The sequence below is a fragment of the Diadema setosum genome, chromosome 18 (assembly GCF_964275005.1).
Source record: "Diadema setosum chromosome 18, eeDiaSeto1, whole genome shotgun sequence".
NCBI lineage: Eukaryota > Metazoa > Echinodermata > Echinoidea > Diadematoida > Diadematidae > Diadema > Diadema setosum.
In genome coordinates this window covers 27,094,328-27,115,033 of record NC_092702.1, presented here as the reverse complement: position 1 = coordinate 27,115,033, position 20,706 = coordinate 27,094,328, and the positions used below count along the sequence as shown (strand labels likewise).

The following is a 20,706-nucleotide window of genomic DNA, read 5'->3' as shown; positions in this document are numbered from 1 at the left end:
TAAGAACGCAAATTAAGTCTCATGTAATATAAATGCAAGGGAAGGCTTATGTTAAAGAGGCTTCCAACTCTCCTTAAAGATTTTTATCCACGCACTAGAAGACGCATCTTCCCTGCTAAATCGACGCGTGTTACATACTCTACAATGATGCAATGTGACAATAAAGTCACAAGGTATTATTTATTCTGTTGCCTTGTATAAACCTGCGAAAGTAATAGAGAAAAAACTACCGAAATTACTGATTGAGACTAACTATCCATACAGACGATGAAAAAAAAAAAAAAACACACACACACACACACAAAAACCCCCCAACAACAATAAACAAGCACATAGCTGAAGGATGAAGGGGGGGGGGGGATTTGTCAATAGGCCTTAGGAAATTCGCAAAAAGAGAACTTTAAGACTCGATCAATATGGAAGTAATGAGCTAAACGTGATTACATTTCAGTGCTCTTGGAATTGTAATTCTCACTAATAGTGTATGGAAATGGTTCATTTTTAATTTATTTATATTTTTTGATTTTATTTATTTCTTCCACTTGATGAGGGCCATAACTGTCCTCCTATCCTCCCCATCTTCCTCCCTCACAGGGTCTGGTGCGTGTCTGGCATACACTGTATTAAAAAGTGGCAGCACGATCGAGGACGGAACACCTGTCCTCGAAAGGTATTCCAATATTCCTGGAGGTGACACCTAGACTTTTCGAGAGCGTGCGAGTATACCTGAGGAACTATTAGAGACATCGTGGTTGACTGCATGGATTTGAATAGGTGTACCCTGGATACAGCGTCATGAGAGCGAGGAAACGTATATAGGCATACCATTCCACAGATTTTTTTTTTACTCATGGGTAACTCGTCGGAAGCAAAGTTTTCTGCATCTGGCCACCGAGGTGTGCGGGATCGCAGTCTAATGAATCCGACTTGTGTTGATCGACTATCAGGTCAGTGTCAGACATGTCCGGCGGTGATCCGATGAGGCATGATCGTCCGGTGAGGATCACGCGCGACATGTCCGACACTGACCTGATAATCGACTAGCACAGTTGGATTCATCAGAGTGCGATCCAATGCACTTCGGTACGTGGCCAGCAGCAACAAACTTGGCATCCGACGAGCGACCGATGAGAAAAAAAAAATCGAACTGGAATGAGGGTATAAATGAAGAGTTAATCTCTTCTGAGTTGCATGGAAGTAACCAAAGTTGCGCACGTACACTCAAGAAGTTAGTGCGTTTTCCAGGAACGTGATAACACTCTGTATTCTATTTACAGCCTGAATGACATTTCCTGATTCCTGCTCAGTTCCTTGTTAGCATCCCAGACTTATTAGTTTTGGTTTAAAAATGTTAAAACTGCGACATTGTTTCTCAGGTTTCCTTTTTGCGGGAAATGTTTCGTCGCTCTTCCTCGAACACGCACGGGTCAACATGATGGCAATGGCGAGTCTACGTGTCAATTCCAGTGGACTAAAAGGCTATCGAATGTTTGACGAAGAAATGGGCGACATGTTTACACCCCTTCTCTTACCTACCTGGATAATTGTTGATATGCGAGGGGATGGGAGGGGGTTCTCCCCCCCCCCTTACAAACTAGGCCTGCTTTTTTAGAATATTAAAAGAGAAGAACGAGGCCTGATGAATAACCTATAATTCTCTGGTCTACCATTAATACATCGTTGAAAAATGTAACCGCCAACAAGTGCATGAACAACTACTCATTCATTATTTCTGTTTTCTTTGACTTCGGTGAAAAAAAATCCAGTTATTGAGCTCTGTTTGATTTCTTTTCTCTGACCATCTCCCAAGCACCCCCTCCCATTCCACCACCCTCCTCGAAACATTCCTAGTAACCGGCCGGCTTGCGGAGACCCGATGAATCGGTTCTCCCAAGAGAAGTGGAGAGGAGATTATGGAAGATGGATTGGCGCGGGAATTGCGGATAACGGGGAGCGGTCCGCAGCGCGGCTCATCTCGGTGAGATGTGGACTCCTTCGACATATCAGTACGCGTACGCCTCAGTAGTCTCCAGTTCAGACCAATGCAACCACACGGAAAAGGGCGTGTTGGACTTCTTCTGACAATGTCTCATGGCAATTTCAGGGAATCTTCAGTTCTTCACTTTTCTCTACAAAAGTATTGTGTGTGTGTGTGTGTTTTTTTTTTTTTGTACTGAACAATGCTCTAAACGATGTACACTGCTGGTCCTCGCTGTCTGTGAAGTTCATTATTTTGTATAAACTTGTGACAGTATAGTGATGACAACTATAACGGATAATTTAACAATATCTATATAAATTGTTGCAATAGTAATGGCAATGATGATGATGATAATGAAAATAATGATAAAGATATTAATGCTAATAATAATAACAATGATAATGATGATAATAGCAATAACAATTTGAATTTAAAAACAAAAATGACACTGACTGGAGCAATATTGACAATGTGTCACTTCTTTTTGATATCACTTACCAACAACTCAACATAAACAAGAATTGTTCGAAAAATCACCTTTTGATTATCACGAAATACCGTCAGAGATCATCAACCCATGGTTGATATATCTAAAGGAGAGTTTGTTTACACGTCACTGATGCCTTGCATATTTGAGTCATCATGAATCATGCCATACAGAGACTTAAATTTATACATGTACATCAAAATGTTTATAACTCAAAGCACGGGTTAGTTTTGATTTGTTTTCTATATGTCATGAGGTGAACACAATAGTCTAGCAGGGTACTATAGATATATATTTTTTCCCAATTGTTGCAGAACACTTACCCAAACATGAATATTATCTATCCGAAAAGAAAATCCCAGAAATATATAAGAAAATGATATGAAAAATCACTCGTAAGTCAAGGGCTTAATGAAACATATTTGAATAATCAGCATATCCAAAACAAAACAAAAAAAGTCATGTAAAAGCAAACCGCGGTACGCAATTTCCCAGAAGTTTTACATAGGTCACAGAAAGTTTAAACATTAGGGAGCGAAATGATAAGGGAGTGGAGAGAAGAAGAAGAAGCTGTTGTCAAGTTCTGAGCAACATTTGAGTCTGGTATTGACACTACCGCCACGCTGACCTGGTTGGGGAGAAAGTCAATTTGCACTGCATGCATCACAATTCAACCTGCTCGCTGTTTTCCCTCTGCATGAGAAGGTGCCGCCACCCTCGGGCTAGCATGTCGACAACACGCCTTGCACCCCTCCCCCCCCCCCCTGCTCTCTCTCTCTCTCGCCATCACCTGCTCCTCCTCCTCCTTCTTTAAATCCCTCCTCTTCTCTTTTCTCCGAAGCGGGCACCGTGTTCCCGCTAACTGCCAACTGATAATCATCGTCTTCTTGAATTCTCTTCTTTCCTGAGAAAAAACGAACCCCTCTAGAATTAAAATTCTCGGCAGGCAGCTACAGAGCGGATTCTGAGATTTGCGTCGGAAGGTGGGGGGGGGGGAGGGAGAGGTGGATGGAGGGAGCGGGTCACACGAGGAGGAAAAGTGCAACGTGTTGTGCCATCGAATGAAACCGATGTTGATAACATGACCTCTTTTCGATCATGATGGGTAGGAATTCCCAATAACATCGCTGACTTTCACTGGCTAGCCAGGAGATGAAATTCAATTATTTTCTGGCAAGGACGTGAAAACATTGTTAAGAAACGGTTTTCATTTGCTGGATGAGATTGCCTGATGCATTAGGGGTATGCACGATTTCAACGAACTTCTTACACTGTCTTTTTTGTGCCACTATGCGCGTCTTCAAACAGACTTTTAGTTTTTTTATCGATAAAATCAGTGTCGTTACATTTTCTCCCATGTATATGTGATTCAGTAAATACATGTAATCGTGATCAAGTGAATCTGTATGTTAGCTGCAAACAAGTACCCAGCTCAAACCCTGTGATCTTCCTTTCCCAAAGTTAAAGTCATTCTGCTGGAAAATTACAAGTTGTTTACATACCCTTTAAAATCATTATTCTATTTTTACGTTTCATAAGACTCATTCTTGTGAAGAATTGCTATGAAGTGATTACGGGAAGGCGTATAATGTTAAGGAACCTAAATATAGAAATCAGACTGCTTGTACTCATCTTTATTTAGATTCCTTAACAACGTTTAACAAGACTCATTCTTGGACACGCTGTAGGAAAACACAGTATTTCCTTTTCTTTATAAAAAAAAAAAGATACTTGTCTATTTTTGAACCTCAAGCAGTCTGATTCCTATATTTAGATTCCTTAACAAGATTCGCCTTCCCGTAATCACTTCATAACAATTTTATTTCGGGCCCAGGAGGCAATGGCCGTACGGAAGCAAAGGTTACAAAACGTCTCATCTTGAACCTTTTTCACCCAAGTTTTATTGCAAGTATACAGACATAAATGTATGTCTGTACTTCCACTGATATAATGTGATAATATCACACACTATCGAGCCATAATGTGACTAATCTTATCTAATGCACCATTTCGAAGCGACATGCAGATACTGAATGGTAATCACGCCACACACTATCAATATATGATATTTACTGCACTCATTGGAAAATGAATGATCCAAGATCTTGAAAAGTTACTGCACGTTATGGTAACATTCATATAGATTTTTTTTTTTTTTTCAGATGAAAAAGACACTGTTTATAAAAGTCCACAGTTCTCCTTGTGAACTGTGTCGGATGCAAAATCAGCACAAAATTTGTACTATCATTCAGTTTTCTTTTCATTCCTATCATTACGTTTACTCCAAGTAAAATGATTTCTCTGTTCTTTGCACTTTCCCCATCTGTATAGATCCAAGGGTGGCAAAAGCTTGCTTCTATGTATATGTTTCTCTTGCATTTAATGTGTTACTATATGATACTGCTACTATGTAGTACGCACTGAATTTTCATCTGCTTTATGATTATACCCATCATGACTTTGTGTTTATCATATTGCAAGAAACATTATTCCTTTTGAAAAAATGAGGAATGAAATATATTGAAATGAACAAATTTGAAATCACACACATGCATCACGTGGTAGTCTTTGTTCTTCCATCACTAATGGACAGCTAGGTCATCATTCTAGCATGATATTCTACGTGAGAAGGGCAAAAACCCATTGCATGGAGTTGAAATGAAAGAAGAGCTAAAATATCTCACAAGTATCAATCTAACGCGTAATGTATTGTCTTATAGTAGGAATAAATGAATTACTCTATGAATACAAAACATCAATAAAACACCTTGAGCCTTTCAATTGCAGGTGCACTCCGTTAAGATGATTCTACCTTTCATTCAGTTCATAATACTAAGTTCAGTGATCTTGAAATGTGACCGTGGCATGAAAGAAACATTCCACTTTTTAGCATTCTCACCAATAATGTGTTTCCATTTGACTTTCCTTATAGACGTCGTTGTGGCTGTAAAAATCACCTTTAGTCTAACTTTTATAGCAATTGCAGATATCAAATAAAAGAGCAGATCGAGAAACGTGAAGGAAACCTACAAAAAGCTAACAAAGTTGAGTGACGTTATCTATTTAACTTAGTCAATTTGGGGTGAGATCTTATCCTAGCAGCTACATCTTATGCAACATACCAGGGCCAAGTATCAAGAAAATCAATCAAAGTTTTTCTTGTGAATCACATCAATGAAATCAACTCAAAAGCATAATCACTGGTGTTCGTTCCTTCTAGTGAGCATAAACATTTTTAGAAGTCTGTACATGCTTCAGAGCACTTCACTCGTAAGTTTCAGTCACTGGCAGTTGGCATGTATATGTGTACTAACGATGCATGTGTATGCATGGCTAGCCTTTTCATAGCTCGTACATTTGGTTCTGTTGACTGGCGTATCATCCGAAGTAAAGTGATCCAAATACTAGTGCAGAAATTCTGAATAAGCTGACTTGGCCAAAAAGCTTTGGCTCTTTAAGACAATGTGAGAAATTGATTTTACCGAAACCTAATTCTCAAAATTGCAAACACACATATTTATATCGTGGCAGTAAATTTATTCTATACAATGATCTGCCTTTGTCTATTAGACAGTCCAACAGCCTTACTGATTTCAGTAAAGAAATCAAAAACTGGAAATGTAGATTTAGATGTAGATACTGTAAAATAGTAGACTTATTAGAAAATGAATTGATGAATATATATTTTTATGTATGTATATGTATTTATATATGTATATTACCCTACATCATCAGAGATTTAAAATGAGTATGGGGGGGGGGGGAAGGGAGGGGTAGTTTTGAAGGATTGATTTGTGATATGATTTTAGATATTATGTTTGGTATGAATTAAAGACATGTTAGTTATTATATAGGTTTATAAATCTTGGACCCCATGGAAGAACAGATCTGTCATGTTTGCCTCATAGATCTGAAATGGGCTATCCACTGTTACACGTTATCATCATCGTCGCATGTCAACTTGTTTTCATTGCGTTTTGATACTTCAATATTGATTCATGTTTCAGTTATGTCATGTTCAACACTGTTTATCTTGTATATGATTTTATTGTTTGGAAATAAAAAACAAACAAACAAACAAACAGTAAGGCAATTTTCACCTAAATAATGAAATTTGCACACACTTCTCATGTCTTGGTAAAGCATATACTGCAACTTCAGTGACCTTTTTGACTTTTGTAACTTTGACTAAAACCAAACAGCATTCTAAAAAATTTTAGCCACATGTCGCCACATATAGTGAGTTCTCAGGGCTTATACATGACTGGCGAGCTTGCCAAGCAAGGTGTGACATGGTACATAACATGATGATGCAATAGTTGGGACTGTGTGTTCTGATCTCCTGTAAAGTGTGCATTTTATTCACTCGTCAATCTACAACAGTGACTGGTTGAATGTTTACATGTAGCTGAACTCATTTGCTAGCTCTCCAACTCTCCACCACATTGTGTTTGATGTTTGCATTTGGTTGACCTTAGCTACATGTGCACAACATACTGGTGAGAAATGACTGATTTTGTTTGCATAATTATAAATTCTTTATTTTTCTCTCTCTGAGAATGTCAACTGAGTCATGCTGTAAGTCACCGTGAGCCATGTCCACTTTTGGGGGAATTCTTTTGATTTTTGGAAGCCTCCACCAAACAAACCAGACAAACAAAGAGACCAGGAATTTCCTGTGGCATAACAACACACGAAAACAAAACTGTCACAAACAAAACAGATAAATTACCTTGGGAGTTCAGTGAAAAATTTAAGGGGGAAAAAAAAAAGGCCTGTGTCATTATCTCACATTACGTGGCATCCCACGGGTACAAGAACACAAGAAGAAGAATAACAACAACTAGCACAGTCACAAGACCATGTTTTCTTCAGGGTAATCTCTTCTCTGGTGAAATCTAAAGCAATTTTTTGTTTGTTTGTTCTTTCAAGGGACAATGGAGAAAAATTTCCCTCTGTTCTAGGTCATATAACAAGAAAACAATCATGATGTGTCTTGAACAGTGTCATGAGGAAAATGCTAACTTTCCCTGTTATGTGAAGTCATTCATACTTTGTGTAAAAAACACAAGGGTAGTACAAGGCAGGCTCCATCACACTGGCCTGATTACAGCAAATCTAAGTGAAGTAATCGTGCCATTAAATATGGGATGACTATGATTCAAATGCCTAATGTACATTTTTCAAAGTTTAAATCCAAACATAAAGCTCTCCTCTGAAGTTACAATTCTTCTTTGACAAAGAAAACAAGCATAGTGAAAAGGGAAGAAAGTATATTATCAAACCAGCGTCCATGTTTCCGGGATACAGCTGTCTGTGGGAAGACTGGAAAATGCATACATACAAGGAACTATGAAGGTGACCTGTGTGTGTCCCACCCTGAGAGGGAAGTTGTACATCCTGTTCGGGACAGACAGATGTAAAAATCGTTACCAGTCTCCTCTCACTTCACCCTTGACCTCTGGTAGCCAAACAGTTACACCCAACCACTGGCAGACTCGAACAGACAGGATTTCTTTCTTTTTTCCCCAATATCTATCTAATTCCATTCCAATAGTATCAAGGACAGCAATTCACTTTGGTATTACTGTGTATGCGATGTAAGAAAAATTCATCATTGGTCAGATTTTACTCATAAAGCACACCATTTTATTGTACATATTAAGAGATCATCACTATGACACCTCCCCACGACACCTTTGTAGTTCATCCCACTATAGCTTCTTGGAGCTGCAACATGGATTACTTCATGAAGTATCAGGTAAGTTGCAATATTTATAAGAAAAGTTCCATCAGTGAGTGAGATTTTCTCATTTTGGAAATAGAAATTAACAAAGGTAATTATTGAAATACACATTTCTTTTTTTTTTTCATTGTAACAAATGGAATGAAGATAGAATATATGAATAACAAAAACAAACTAATGGAAGTACAGCTCTATGTTATAATCTGAAACTAACAAGCCTACTACCCCAAGGATCTTGCTAGTTGCCCCTCCTAACCCTTTACAACTGTCCAAAACTACAAAAGTCTTTCCTCCCACATATCCCCCCCCCAACAGAATACCATACACAACTGCAAACAGGCACACACACACACACACACACACACACTAGCACCCCTCCCCACACACACACAGTTAGGCAATATGACAGCTGAGCAAACACAGATCACCTTGTTCACACTCTGTTAGTCAACCATGTCCCACTTCCCTTCCATTCCAACACAATTCCACTCCATCACAAAAGTCTGCGGATGGCTGGACCTCCATTTGCTATCAGCAACAACCACCTGACACTCAAAGGGAAATTCCCAACCAGTTAAAAAGTTTGTCTGAAAAGAGTAAAATTTACAAGCACAACACTGATCAAATCCGGATAAAAGGTAAGAGAAGTTATAGAATGAAAAAAAAAAGAATGCTAAAATTTGAGACACAGGTTGATATGCATATGCAAATGGGGTAGCTGATCACTGTAAAAGTAGAAATTTTTGCGGTGTTGAAATTTTTGCACATTTCGCGCAACCAGAAACTAGCGCGAAAATAAAAGCACGCGAATATTTTTGCTTGCCATATGTTCCAGTGGTTGATGTCTTGATACCACGGAATTAAAAACACACGAAACTCTTCTTACCCGGCCGAGCGCGAAAAATTAGTCACGCGAAAATATCCACTTTAACAATATGTCATCACCTCACAAGTTTCCATTAATCATGTAAAAAGAAATGACCCCCCAAAAAATATATTCTTCTGCTTACAAAAATATATAGAATAACTTTTGGCCAAATGACTTCAAGATATTGATCAGTCAGATATGTTAGGATTTGATACTGGGGCATACTTTTGTGAGAAAAAAAAAATGAAAACATTGAGAATTTATATACAACTATATGGGAAGTTGTGAGGCGATGAAATTATCAACTCAATATTGGCATACTCATGTTGCCTGTTTAAAAACTGCATTTCTGTGACAATTACAGAAACTTTACAATTTTATAACTTCCCTAATTTTTATCAGACTTTTATCAAACTGAACAGTTGTGCTTGTAAGATTTTACTCTTTCTTTTCAGACCAATTTTAACTGCTGTGGAATTTCCCTGTAATACACTTGTGACCGTTTAATAATATAGATGTTACTTTTTTTTGGTGGAAATACTGATAACTTCATTCAGTGAGTTAGAGACTTGTACCATCCTCTGTCACAAAGTGTAAAACCAATGTCATTACAAAACTTGTGAACAAACAAACAAAAAAATGACTCATACTGAAAGTTGTTTTCAAAGAGGGCAGTGACCTGTCTTTTAGAATCCTAAAATCAATTCTAAATCATACGGTCAATGAATTCAACACAGGAAAAAACTCTGATGAAGAGTAACCTGAGATTTCTACTAAGGCCCCAAGTGTTGTCAAGAGACAAAACACAGGGCAACATTCCACAGATAGTAATCAAAACATAGGGCGAACGATGAGTGCACCATTTTAACAGGTGCTGCTCAAAGACCTTCTCTGGGTATTTAAAAGCACATGGTCCAGGTGGTTTAGTCGAATGCGTACGCAGGCGCACGGCGCAAGTTTCCTATAGAGACCTACGCTATCCACTCCTCTTTAGCGCTTACGCTATGACCCATTTCCCCGAGTCCGAAGAAGTGCGATTCACTGTAATCAGTGGTCCGATCGCAGTTCGGCTCATGATTCGGCTGAGGGGAATAACAGCTTTGGCAAACTTCTTTTGTGATCCATAATAAGAAGCACATATGCATGCACCCTGGCATTACTACAGACTGCGTGATGCGCAGAGAAGACAATGAAGGCAACGTTACCTAGCAACACCTATGCACTTTACTCTTGATGACAGCTCAACTTCGGCAATCTTCATATCAATGCTAGCAGTGATCTGCAGTATCACCAACAGCGCCCTCTATACTACCGGGATTATGCGCATTTAACTACAGGAAACTCAGCCGTCCCTGGTCAGTCGACAACTAATACACAGGAAATATGTATCACCAACGCATATCACATCATCAACATTGCTGAAGTATATAATAAGTGTTTCCTGTGCGGATGTGTACTATTACAGGCATATATTGTCAACAAAGACATTTCAATTACTGTCTTCTTGCTTGAAATATGTTTACTGTGTCAATGCATTCTATTTTTCATTTCCTAAGGATATCATAAGAAAATAGAGAAAATGTAAATCACAAAATCAGCAACATTGTTCACAACCAGAACTTGACGGTGGTATACAGTTCGACTCGTGGCATACAGTGAATGTGCTGGTTGCAACAAGATTTCTGGCAAAGGTCACATCATCTGGTATCTTTTGGTAGCATTAACCTTGAGAGCTTACCCTGGTGTCTTCCGGAGGCTACATAGAGTCTACCCTGGATGGTCTAGGGTAAAATTTACCCCCAGGTCCTCCAGAGGCTACCCAGGGCTGTCACTGTATTGTGTCTTAACAGACATGAGGTAACAATGTTCTCTGGTTGTTCTCCTGTGGTTACCCTGAGTTCTGTGGTCCCTTTACAACAGGAGACCATATGCAGCACATACTCAGCGAGTCCAGTTTTTCATGACTCCAGACACCCCCTTCAATTTCTCAAGCGGTTAAATTCACAATCTTGGAGTATAGGACAGAATGGAGACATGTATGTGTGCACTTCACAATTATGTCAGGATCAGAGATATTTTCTTGTGTTTTCAAAATCGGGAATAGCACCAGACTCGCAAAAATTGTGAATATAAAAGCCTCATGAAATATTTGCATATACAGTATTAGTTTCTTGATCAGGAGTCTACGCAGATTAAATTTCATGTCATGATCGCAGTTCTTGTTAGGATGGCAACTTCTTGTAGGAACAGCTAATCAGGAAGCAGGAGTCTTGTCATAACCACAACACTTGTCATTGCAGCAAGGGTAGCTACCATAGCAACTTATGACATGGAGTCCTGTTTCAGTGTAATGTAAATACAAAATACTTTGCAATATGAAACTTTTTATGGAATTTGCACTTAGCAGAATTTTTGAGAAAAAGAAAGAAAGAAAAACAAGAGACCCGCGGGTCTAGCGCTCACCTGAGTATCGCAAGTTCACCTTTCATGCAGTCACTAATCTAAATTATTCACAGCTCTACTAAAATTTGACCAGGCTTCTCAAGTACATGTAGAAGATGAAAATGTACAATAAGGGCCGAAATTTTTAAAGATTCCTTAATTTGGGGGGATTGGGGGCCCCCTGGGGCCCTCTAGGTGGGGCATGGTGCCCATTTTGATAAATTGAGATCCTGGGCTTCTCAAGTAGAAGATGAAAATGTACAATAAGGGCCGAAATTTTTAAAGATTCCTTAATTTGGGGGGATTGGGGGCCAACTGGGGCCCTCTGGGTGGGGCATGGTGCCCATTTTGATAAATTGAGATCCTGACCCCCTAGGGATGCTACCTGCCAAGTTTGACGAAAATCCATCATGAGGTTTTCAGGAAGAAGATGAAAATGTACAATTCAGGCCCACATTTGGACCTTCCCAGCCTCCCCCCCCCCCCCTCCCCCGCGCCCCCAAGAGGGGCACCCCTGGATTTGCTATGAACAAACTTGAAACTACAGTCATTAATGTACTCACTCATAGTATTATCTTAGCTCTATAACTTCTGATTCTAGAGAAGATTTTTAAAGATTCCTTCATTTTGGGGGGTTTGCCCCCCCCCCCCCCCCCCCCCCGGAGCCCCTGGGTGGGGCATGGTGCCCATTTTAACAAATTGAGATCCTAACCCCCTAGGGATGCTACCTGCCAAGTTTGGTGAAAATTGGTCATGGGGTTCTCAAGAAGAAGATGAAAATGTATAATTTAGGCCCCATTAGGACCCCTTCCCACCCCCCTCCCCTGGGTCCCAAGGGGGGCACCCCTGATTCTGCCATGAACAAACTTGAAACTACAGTCATCAATGTACTAACTCATAGTATTAACTTAGCTCTATCACTTCTGGTTCTAGAGAAGAAGATTTTTACAGATTCCTTAATTTTGGGGGGTTTGGGCCCCCCTGGGGGCCCCCTGGGTGGGGCATGGTGCCCATTTTAACAAATTGAGTTCCTAACCCCCTAGGGATGCTACCTGCCAAGTTTGATGAAAATCGGTCTTGGGGTTTTCAAGAAGAAGATAAAAATGTAAAAGTTTACGCACGACGGACGACGGACGACGGACAACGCACGACGGACGCCGGACGAAGGGCGATCGCAATAGCTCACTTGAGCCTTTGGCTCAGGTGAGCTAATAACAAGAGGGGAATATATTCTGACATACCAAACTCCATACAAATATATTCTGTTATTCATTAGTCATGAATGGGCACATTTTACAGAATTTGACATACCGGGAAAGATCATGTGAATGTTTCTCCTCATACAGAGTACATCAAACACTCTTACCCATCACCAATCAAACATCCTCTTATACACACACACAGACAGACAGACAGACACGAATCACATTTCAAGTGATGCTCTGATGCAAAGTAGCATGGGATCACCTGTCTCGCGGAGGGCGTCGAGAATCCTGCTCAGCGCCCCCTTGTGCGACTTTCCGTCGGGATGGGAGATGAGGACATCCACGTCCCCACACGTCTCCTTCCCACGTCGATACGACCCACACACCACAGACAGCATCCCGGGAAAGAGCAATGCTGCAGTTTCTCTCACCTGTGCCAGCATGGGGTGATTTTCAGAGATAGCACCAATGTAAAAAAGAAAGAAAGAAAGAAACGAAACTTATGTGGCTTCTCACTGCAAAACTAACAAAAAGGCCACCAAAGAATTTTTTTTTTTTCACTTCAGGTCATATACAGAGAGAAGAAGAGATTCCCAAGCCTCTACTTGTATACTGTATGGTGACACATTTGCTCCTGCAACAACTACTCAGGTTCTATTTTCTCCAAGGACTTTGGGTTAGAGTTAGGGCTGTGATAGGCTTAAGTTTAATTTTATGTGAGGATTAGGATTAGGGTTAGGGTTATGTTTGTGGGGAAAATTCTTGTTTGGCGGAGCATGCAGATATTTCATGAGAGCAAAAATTTTGTCACAGGAGCACATGTCATGGAACCATCCTGTATATGCCATATATTTTGCGTGGTGTTGATTTTCACAAACTTCGGGAGTCAAATTTGATAATGTATTAAAATATCAACACTGATCCTGACATAAATATGATGTGCACGTGTACATTTCTCCATTCATTACTGTACTCCATGATCACAAATTTAACCACCAGCAAAATTATTGGGAAGTCTGGATTCACAAAACATGAGACTCGCTAAATATATGACACATACAGTATGTAACTCATCCAAACTGACTGTTCCTAACCAACTGAAATAAAAGCTAGAAAATCCAATAGCAAGGAACATTGCATTTGAGGTAAACAGCCTTGAAGTTAATAGTCCGTTAAAGTGCACTGCTAACTTCTCATTGTTCAAGGCACAAGAAGGGATTCAAAACTGCAGCAGTTGCTATGAAGGGACTCTGACACCCATGCGGCATATTCTATAATCATTCATGACTCATTCCATGTAGAAAATGTAACTGATGACTATTTTGCTCAGTTTCATTTAGTTAAGTTTTAAAGAACACTTTCATATGCCATATATGGCTACAAAATGGAAATGGAAAAAGAAACGTCACACCAAATATGTTGCAAAAAACCTGTTAAAATCATCACTCATACTTAACTCATGATTTGCACATATATTGAGTTTCAGACATATATGCAAGAGAAGAAGTGTTATTCTTTGAGAAAATATCAGAATCAAGAATGGACCTTGGTAACCAAAACACATATTTTCATGTGCACCAGGAAATCAACCTGTACAACTTTTTGATGGTCTTTTCTGTGATTAGTTACAAATGATTATAGGAGCTGTATTAGCACAAGTAGTAGCAGAATCATAACAAGAGACCCGCAGGTCTAGCGCTCACCTGAGTATCGCAAGTTCACCTTTCACGCAGTTAATAATCTAAATTATTCACAGCTCTACCAAAATCTGACCAGGCATTCTCAAGTAGAAGATGAAAATGTACAATAAGGGCCCAATTTCTTTTTTAATGATTCCTTAATTTGGGGGATTGGGGCCCCCTGGGGCCCTCTGGGTGGGGCATGGTGCCCATTTTGATAAATTGAGATCCTAACCCCCTAGGGATGCTACCTGCAAAGTTTGATGAAAATCCATCATGAGGTTTTCAGGAAGAAGATGAAAATGTACAATTCAGGCCCCCATTTGGACCTCCCCACCCCTCCCCCCTGCCCCCAATAGGGGCACCCCTGGATCTGCTATGAACAAACTTGAAACTACAGTCATTAATGTACTCACTCATAGTATTATCTTGGCTCTATCACTTCTGATTCTAGAGAAGATTTTCAAAGATTCCTTCATTTTGGGAGGTTTGGGCCCCTTGGGGCCCTCCAGGTGGGATACGGTGCCCATTTGAACAGATTGAGATCCTATGCCCCTGGGGATACTACCTGCCAAATTTGGTGAAAATCGGTCATGGGGTTCTCAAGAAGAAGATGAAAATGTACGATTTAGGCCCCATTAGGACCCCTCCCCACCCCCTCCCCTGGGTCCCAAGGGGGGCACCCCTGATTCCGCAATGAGCACACTTGAAACTACAGTCAACAATGTACTAAGTCATAGTATTAACTTAGCTCCATCACTTCTGGTTCTAGAGAAGAAGATTTTTAAAGATTCCTTAATTATGGGGGGTTTGGGCCCCCCTGGGGGACCCCTGGGTGGGGCATAGTGCCCATTTTAAAAAATTGAGATCCTAACCCCCTAGGGATGCTACCTGCCAAGTTTGGTGAAAATGGGTCATGGGGTTCTCAAGAAGAAAATGAAAATGTACAATTTAGGCCCCATTAGGACCCCTCCCCACCCCCTCCCCTGGGTCCCAAAGGGGGGCACCCCTGATTCTGCCATGAACAAACTTAAAACTACAGTCATCAATGTACTAACTCATAGTATTAACTTAGCTCTATCACTTCTGGTTCTAGAGAAGAAGATTTTTAAAGATTCCTTAATTTGGAGGGGGGGGGGTTGGGCCCCCCTGGGGGCCCCCTGGGTGGGGCATGGTGCCCATTTTAACAAATTGAGTTCCTAACCCCCTAGGGATGCTACCTGCCAAGTTTGGTGAAAATCGGTCTTGGGGTTTTCAAGAAGAAGATGAAAATGTAAAAAGTTTATGCACGACGGACGCCGGACGCCGGACGAAGAACGATCGCAATAGCTCACTTGAGCCTTGGGCTCAGGTGAGCTAATACTGTACGAGCTGAAATTTTCGCGGTGGTTTTATTTTCGCGAATTTCGCGAATCGCCTTTGAATCGCGAAAATAACAACACGTGAAAATAACAAGGCGAAAATAAAAGTTCAGTTAGACCCTCGCAACCGCGAAATTAACAACACGCGAAAATGTCCTCAAAGTACCAATTCGCAAAAATATCTGTACGCGAAAATTTCAGCTCGTACAGTAATAATGATGATGATAATGACATTGATAACAAATGAATGATAATTGAATTGATTAGCACTGTAAAACTGTCTGCTGTTTCACTCACTGTTCTCTCGATATCCCCGGCCTCTTCGCGAGACATCCTCTCAAGAAACTCATGGTAGTGCTTCAACCCAATCTGCTGCTGCTTGTTCAGCTTGGCCTTTTCTCTCAAGTCGTCGAGGGTGCGGAACCCCTGGTGTGTTGGAATTAGCATTTTAACATCATAATGTCTGTCATTATAGTGATATTGACAATCAACTTACATGGACATACACACAGACACACACATACACATATCATTTTTCTTTTCAAAGAAATCATACCTGAAATGAAGGATCTATTTGGCCTGACATATATTTACAAAGTAATAGTTTCTTATGTGTGCCAGATCAAAGTTAAATTTCTGCTGTAATCAGGTTCCTCTTTACCCATTTGCATTACACATATGTACATGCCCATGCCTTTTTCATTTTGTGTCAACGTTTTTGGATCTTGATAAAGCAAAGTTAATAAGTGCCAAGTTCATGAATACAGAATGATGAAAAAATATTTTGTGAATCCCTCGGTCAATTAAACGAAAAGCACTTGTCATGAAAAACTCTTGAATACACAGAAAAAAGCAGTAGTTACAATCATACAAAACAAATGAAAGATGTTAATCTTTAACAAAATATTGTTAGCCCAGTTAGCCCAAGAGCCCAGTTGCTCCCCGGTTTATCCTTCCACTGAATGCAGATCAAGGAAAAAAATATATATATATATTACAAGTCTATCTATTAATCAGAAGCATACGTTGAGAGGGGTATGAAACATTGCTATTACTGTTCTTGTTGTTTTTGTTTGTTTGTCTAGTCTTTGACAACTCACAAAGTTTTGTGCAACAAAGTTCCTGGCATTGATTCTCATGCTTCACAACTCACCTGCTGGACCCAGTCCCTGGCAACCGTTGGCCCCGCCCCCCAAACATTGTTGAAGAGGTCGATGGCCTCCATGTCCTCCCCTTTGCAGACAAAGTCAATCTTGCGCAAGTGACCACTCTGGATGATCTCCCAGATTTTGTCCGCCATCTTTGCCCCGATGCTGGGGATGGCGCTGGCTTCCTGATGAGAAAAGAGAAACAGTGTGTGAAATGCTATCGCATTTTCTTTGCCAATCAGCACTCAAAGCACACAAAGGGTCAAAGGAAAATGCCATTTGATGTTCAAGTTGACTACGATAAATGGATTAAAGTCAAGAGAACAGTACTGTGGGGTGAAAGCAAAGAGATTTATAACGAGCACTGGCCATACGCCTGAGAACAAATGAGATGTCTAAAATTGAATGGGTCGAGCATGCTCCAATCAGGGAAATTATGATAACTTCATTCAAGTCATATCTTTCAATCATCAATGATACCTTAGTGATTTATTCAATAAAAAAAATAAATAAATGAATAATAAAAAAAAAAATATATATATATATATATATTTTTTTTTTAGGTCTGATGTATATTCTACAGAACATGATAATATTTTCATTGGTCAGATATTGTTTTTCACAATACCATTATACTGTTTTAATTATTGCTAAAGGCAAAGGGATTTTTTAATCTCAATTAAGAATTTAAAAACCAAGCATAGACTACAGGATTATTTGAGTACTGTGAATGATTCAAGTACTGTAATTCTAACGTAGGGCCCCGAGTATCTACAGTAGTGAACATGTATAAACTTTTTTGTTTGCTTTAAATGTGGAGAGCAAAGAACTGTGTGTGCTACCATCTACTGTTCAAAGACTGTACAGTATCCACCGGCAAGACAAGCTCTAATGACAACAATGGCAGATCGCTTCCACAGCAGACTCCATTTTGGACCAAGTGCTCTTGTGCCTATAAACCTCTTTGTGTGAAAGTTACATCAGAAGGTGATAAAACTAAGACAATTATTATGGAATTTCAGAGTTTAGACATCGTCTTGAAATTGTGAGATTGGTGACAATCACATAATGTGTATATTCAATGAGGCAATGAGGTCATTTTCCTAACAGGCGTTTTAGCGATTTGGACACAAATCTTTGCTAAATTTCCTCTTTTGAAACTGGTGAAAAAAAAAAATGTCTGTTTTTGCCTGTTCCACAAAGTCAACACTATTCCTTTTCTCTTTTCTTTTCCTCTTGGCAACACCTTGTGACAAATTTTAAAAAACAAAAAAAGTTTAAGAACATATTTCAGAGAATTTTTGCCTCAGTTACATGATAAATCAATCCATTTCGTTCTCACCTCCCAGGATGTGACATCTTTGCCATAGTTCTTTAAAGCTGAGATAGCCTTCTTATAGCCCAGCGCTCTCCATCTGTCCTTGGTGTTTTCATATGCCTTCATCAGAATCTGACCACAAAAAAGTAAAAATACTTCATTGATGAGTTATTTGTATTTACATTACGCATCATTAAGAGTGTTGTCATTTGATTGCTGCTTTTAGTTTTATTTATTCATTTTTTGTGTGTGCTCTGTTTGGTATTTGCTCCAACAAAGCAAAGTAGGAAAATGTACACTAATAGGGTAATAGCCTAATAATACACTCTTGTGATATCTACTAACAATTTGATACTTTTCAGTAAATATGTCTTAAAGGCATCATATAGTTTTGTTTGAGACCTAATTTCAGATTTCTAGCATTTTTTGGTGAGATGACGAGAAACCTCTTCTGAAATATGAAAGAGCATATAATTATATGAGGATTTCAACGTTTATTTGATGAAAATTGGTTTTGAAATGGCTGAGATATCCAAAACAGAGCGATTCTAATAAAGTGTGGGACCCTCACTTTATTATGATCGCTATGTTTTACTTTGATTTTGGATGTTTCAGTCATTCCAAACCCAATTTTCATTAAATAAACTTTGAATTCTTCTTTAAATGGTGTGCTCTGTACTATATCATAAGTGTTTTCTTGGTATCTCACAAAAAGTTAAAAGCCCAATTCTCATCTCCACCAATACTGTACCATCCCTTTAAACAAATTTCAGTTACATTATTTTGAAGAGATACCATGAACATCCATGCACCGCATCAAAGAATGATGTTGTCACTAATGTAAGACCCAAAATTATGTCCTTCTTCCCCACTCCTCACTTCCCACTGTAGATGTCCTTGCAGTGCATTATGACGCAGGACGCACTGGTTTATTTGGAAAGTGGTCAGTCCCCACTGACCCATGCCACCCACCGATTATGAGCCCCTTTGTTTAGACTTCTCCCTAAAACACTTGACCAGCACATTCCTTTGTGCTGACGACCACTACTACAGTTCATTCATAAACTCTCATGACCAAATATGGTATATGAACTTTCCCCTTCCCAAATTTGGATTGCCTTCTAAGAGATATCCTGCATATGTATTAGTTAACAATAATCTCCCCTTTTATTTTATGCAAAGTGTCAATAATAATGTATTCACAAGTTTTAGTATAAATGCCCCTGTAAATCCATACTCTTAGTTCTTGTTCAGCCAAACTTACACTGGTTCGGCCAGGCCTCTTGCCACCCGGCAGAGGGATATCAGCGATACACTCCAGCCCCGATTGGGAGCATACCAGGGAGTGCCAAGTGTTCATATATTGAGATTGTACTTTCACCAAGTTCCTGTATTACTACAAGTAAAGTATACATTCTGGCTGAACTGTACTTTCCTTCGCGTCTCTTCGTCATCATTATCATTGTGTCATCCAGTTGAGACTGTCATCGCACATTCTACTGAACTGTTATACGTTTATAGTAACACTCAGTTACACAAGTGTTACGAGTGGTGACTTTGCATTATTATCACCGTCGTGATCCTGATACTTATACTCCAGTGACACTCGCCTACAAAGTCCACGCTTACCACAATCAATCCAAAAACACAAGAGTGTTACAGTGGTGGCAGCGGTAAAGCGGAGCCATCTACCCGCTCAACGTTACTCTTGGTGGCAGCAGCAAAACGGTGACCTGCAACCCGTTGGCGTGATTGACTACTCGTCGTGCTGCTGTTCATCTGGATGTCAACTTATATGAGCCTGGTACATGTGTATGTTTCGTGCATATTGTACAATAATTGTACGATAATTTTTGAACGCTTTGCTGCTGTTGACTAACGCAGGTTAGTCAGTGTTCGAGTGTACTCTGTCTGTGTTTCCTGTTCAACTCCCCCGGTCATCTCTTCTCATCGACTTTCTGGGATCCTGTTCATCTTCTTCCTGTCTACCTTCGGCTTCTACCCGACGATCTTCTGTACCTGACGATCTTCTGTCAACCCATCATCTTCCCTCTACTGTGGTCATCCTCCTCATCCTGTCTCTGGACTTGTGCTACCTGAAGCTGCGCCTGCAAGGAAGCTGCCTTCGTGGGCTCCTCAACACAGTCTTCCCGGCAAACCTCGCCTGTTCATCTGTTACGTCTCTCCAGATTGTTAAGTCTACTTTCAAACTTTATTTGCCCTCTTTCTACATTGTATATTATTTCTACTGTCTGAATCATATTGCATTTGTGTGTATAGTACCATATGCTCTATTTTAATTTTTTATGTTAGCTGTCATTATCACTGCATTCCATGATTTATACATATATGATATAGGTATTGTGATAGCTTATAGTAGTATATCATATCGTTTGTTTTCTTTGCTATACACTATACTACCCCTCCCTTTGTAGCAATTGTTTTCTTATTTGTGTTGTCGGCAGACACTT

General features: G+C 39.7%; 1 protein-coding gene across 3 annotated transcripts in view; it reads right to left on the bottom strand.

Moving 5' to 3' along the window:
• The window catches only part of LOC140241592 (DNA polymerase lambda-like), a 110,922-nt gene that overhangs the window by 76,698 nt on the left and 13,518 nt on the right, over positions 1 to 20,706 (bottom strand). For all 3 annotated transcript variants that reach the window (XM_072321325.1, XM_072321327.1, XM_072321326.1), the window contains exons 4-7: positions 18,260 to 18,367; positions 16,923 to 17,102; positions 16,067 to 16,195; positions 12,992 to 13,160 (exon numbers count right to left, since the gene is read on the bottom strand). In XM_072321325.1, coding sequence (XP_072177426.1) covers positions 12,992 to 13,160; positions 16,067 to 16,195; positions 16,923 to 17,102; positions 18,260 to 18,367 — 586 coding nt within the window. The remainder of the gene's footprint in view (positions 1 to 12,991; positions 13,161 to 16,066; positions 16,196 to 16,922; positions 17,103 to 18,259; positions 18,368 to 20,706) is intronic.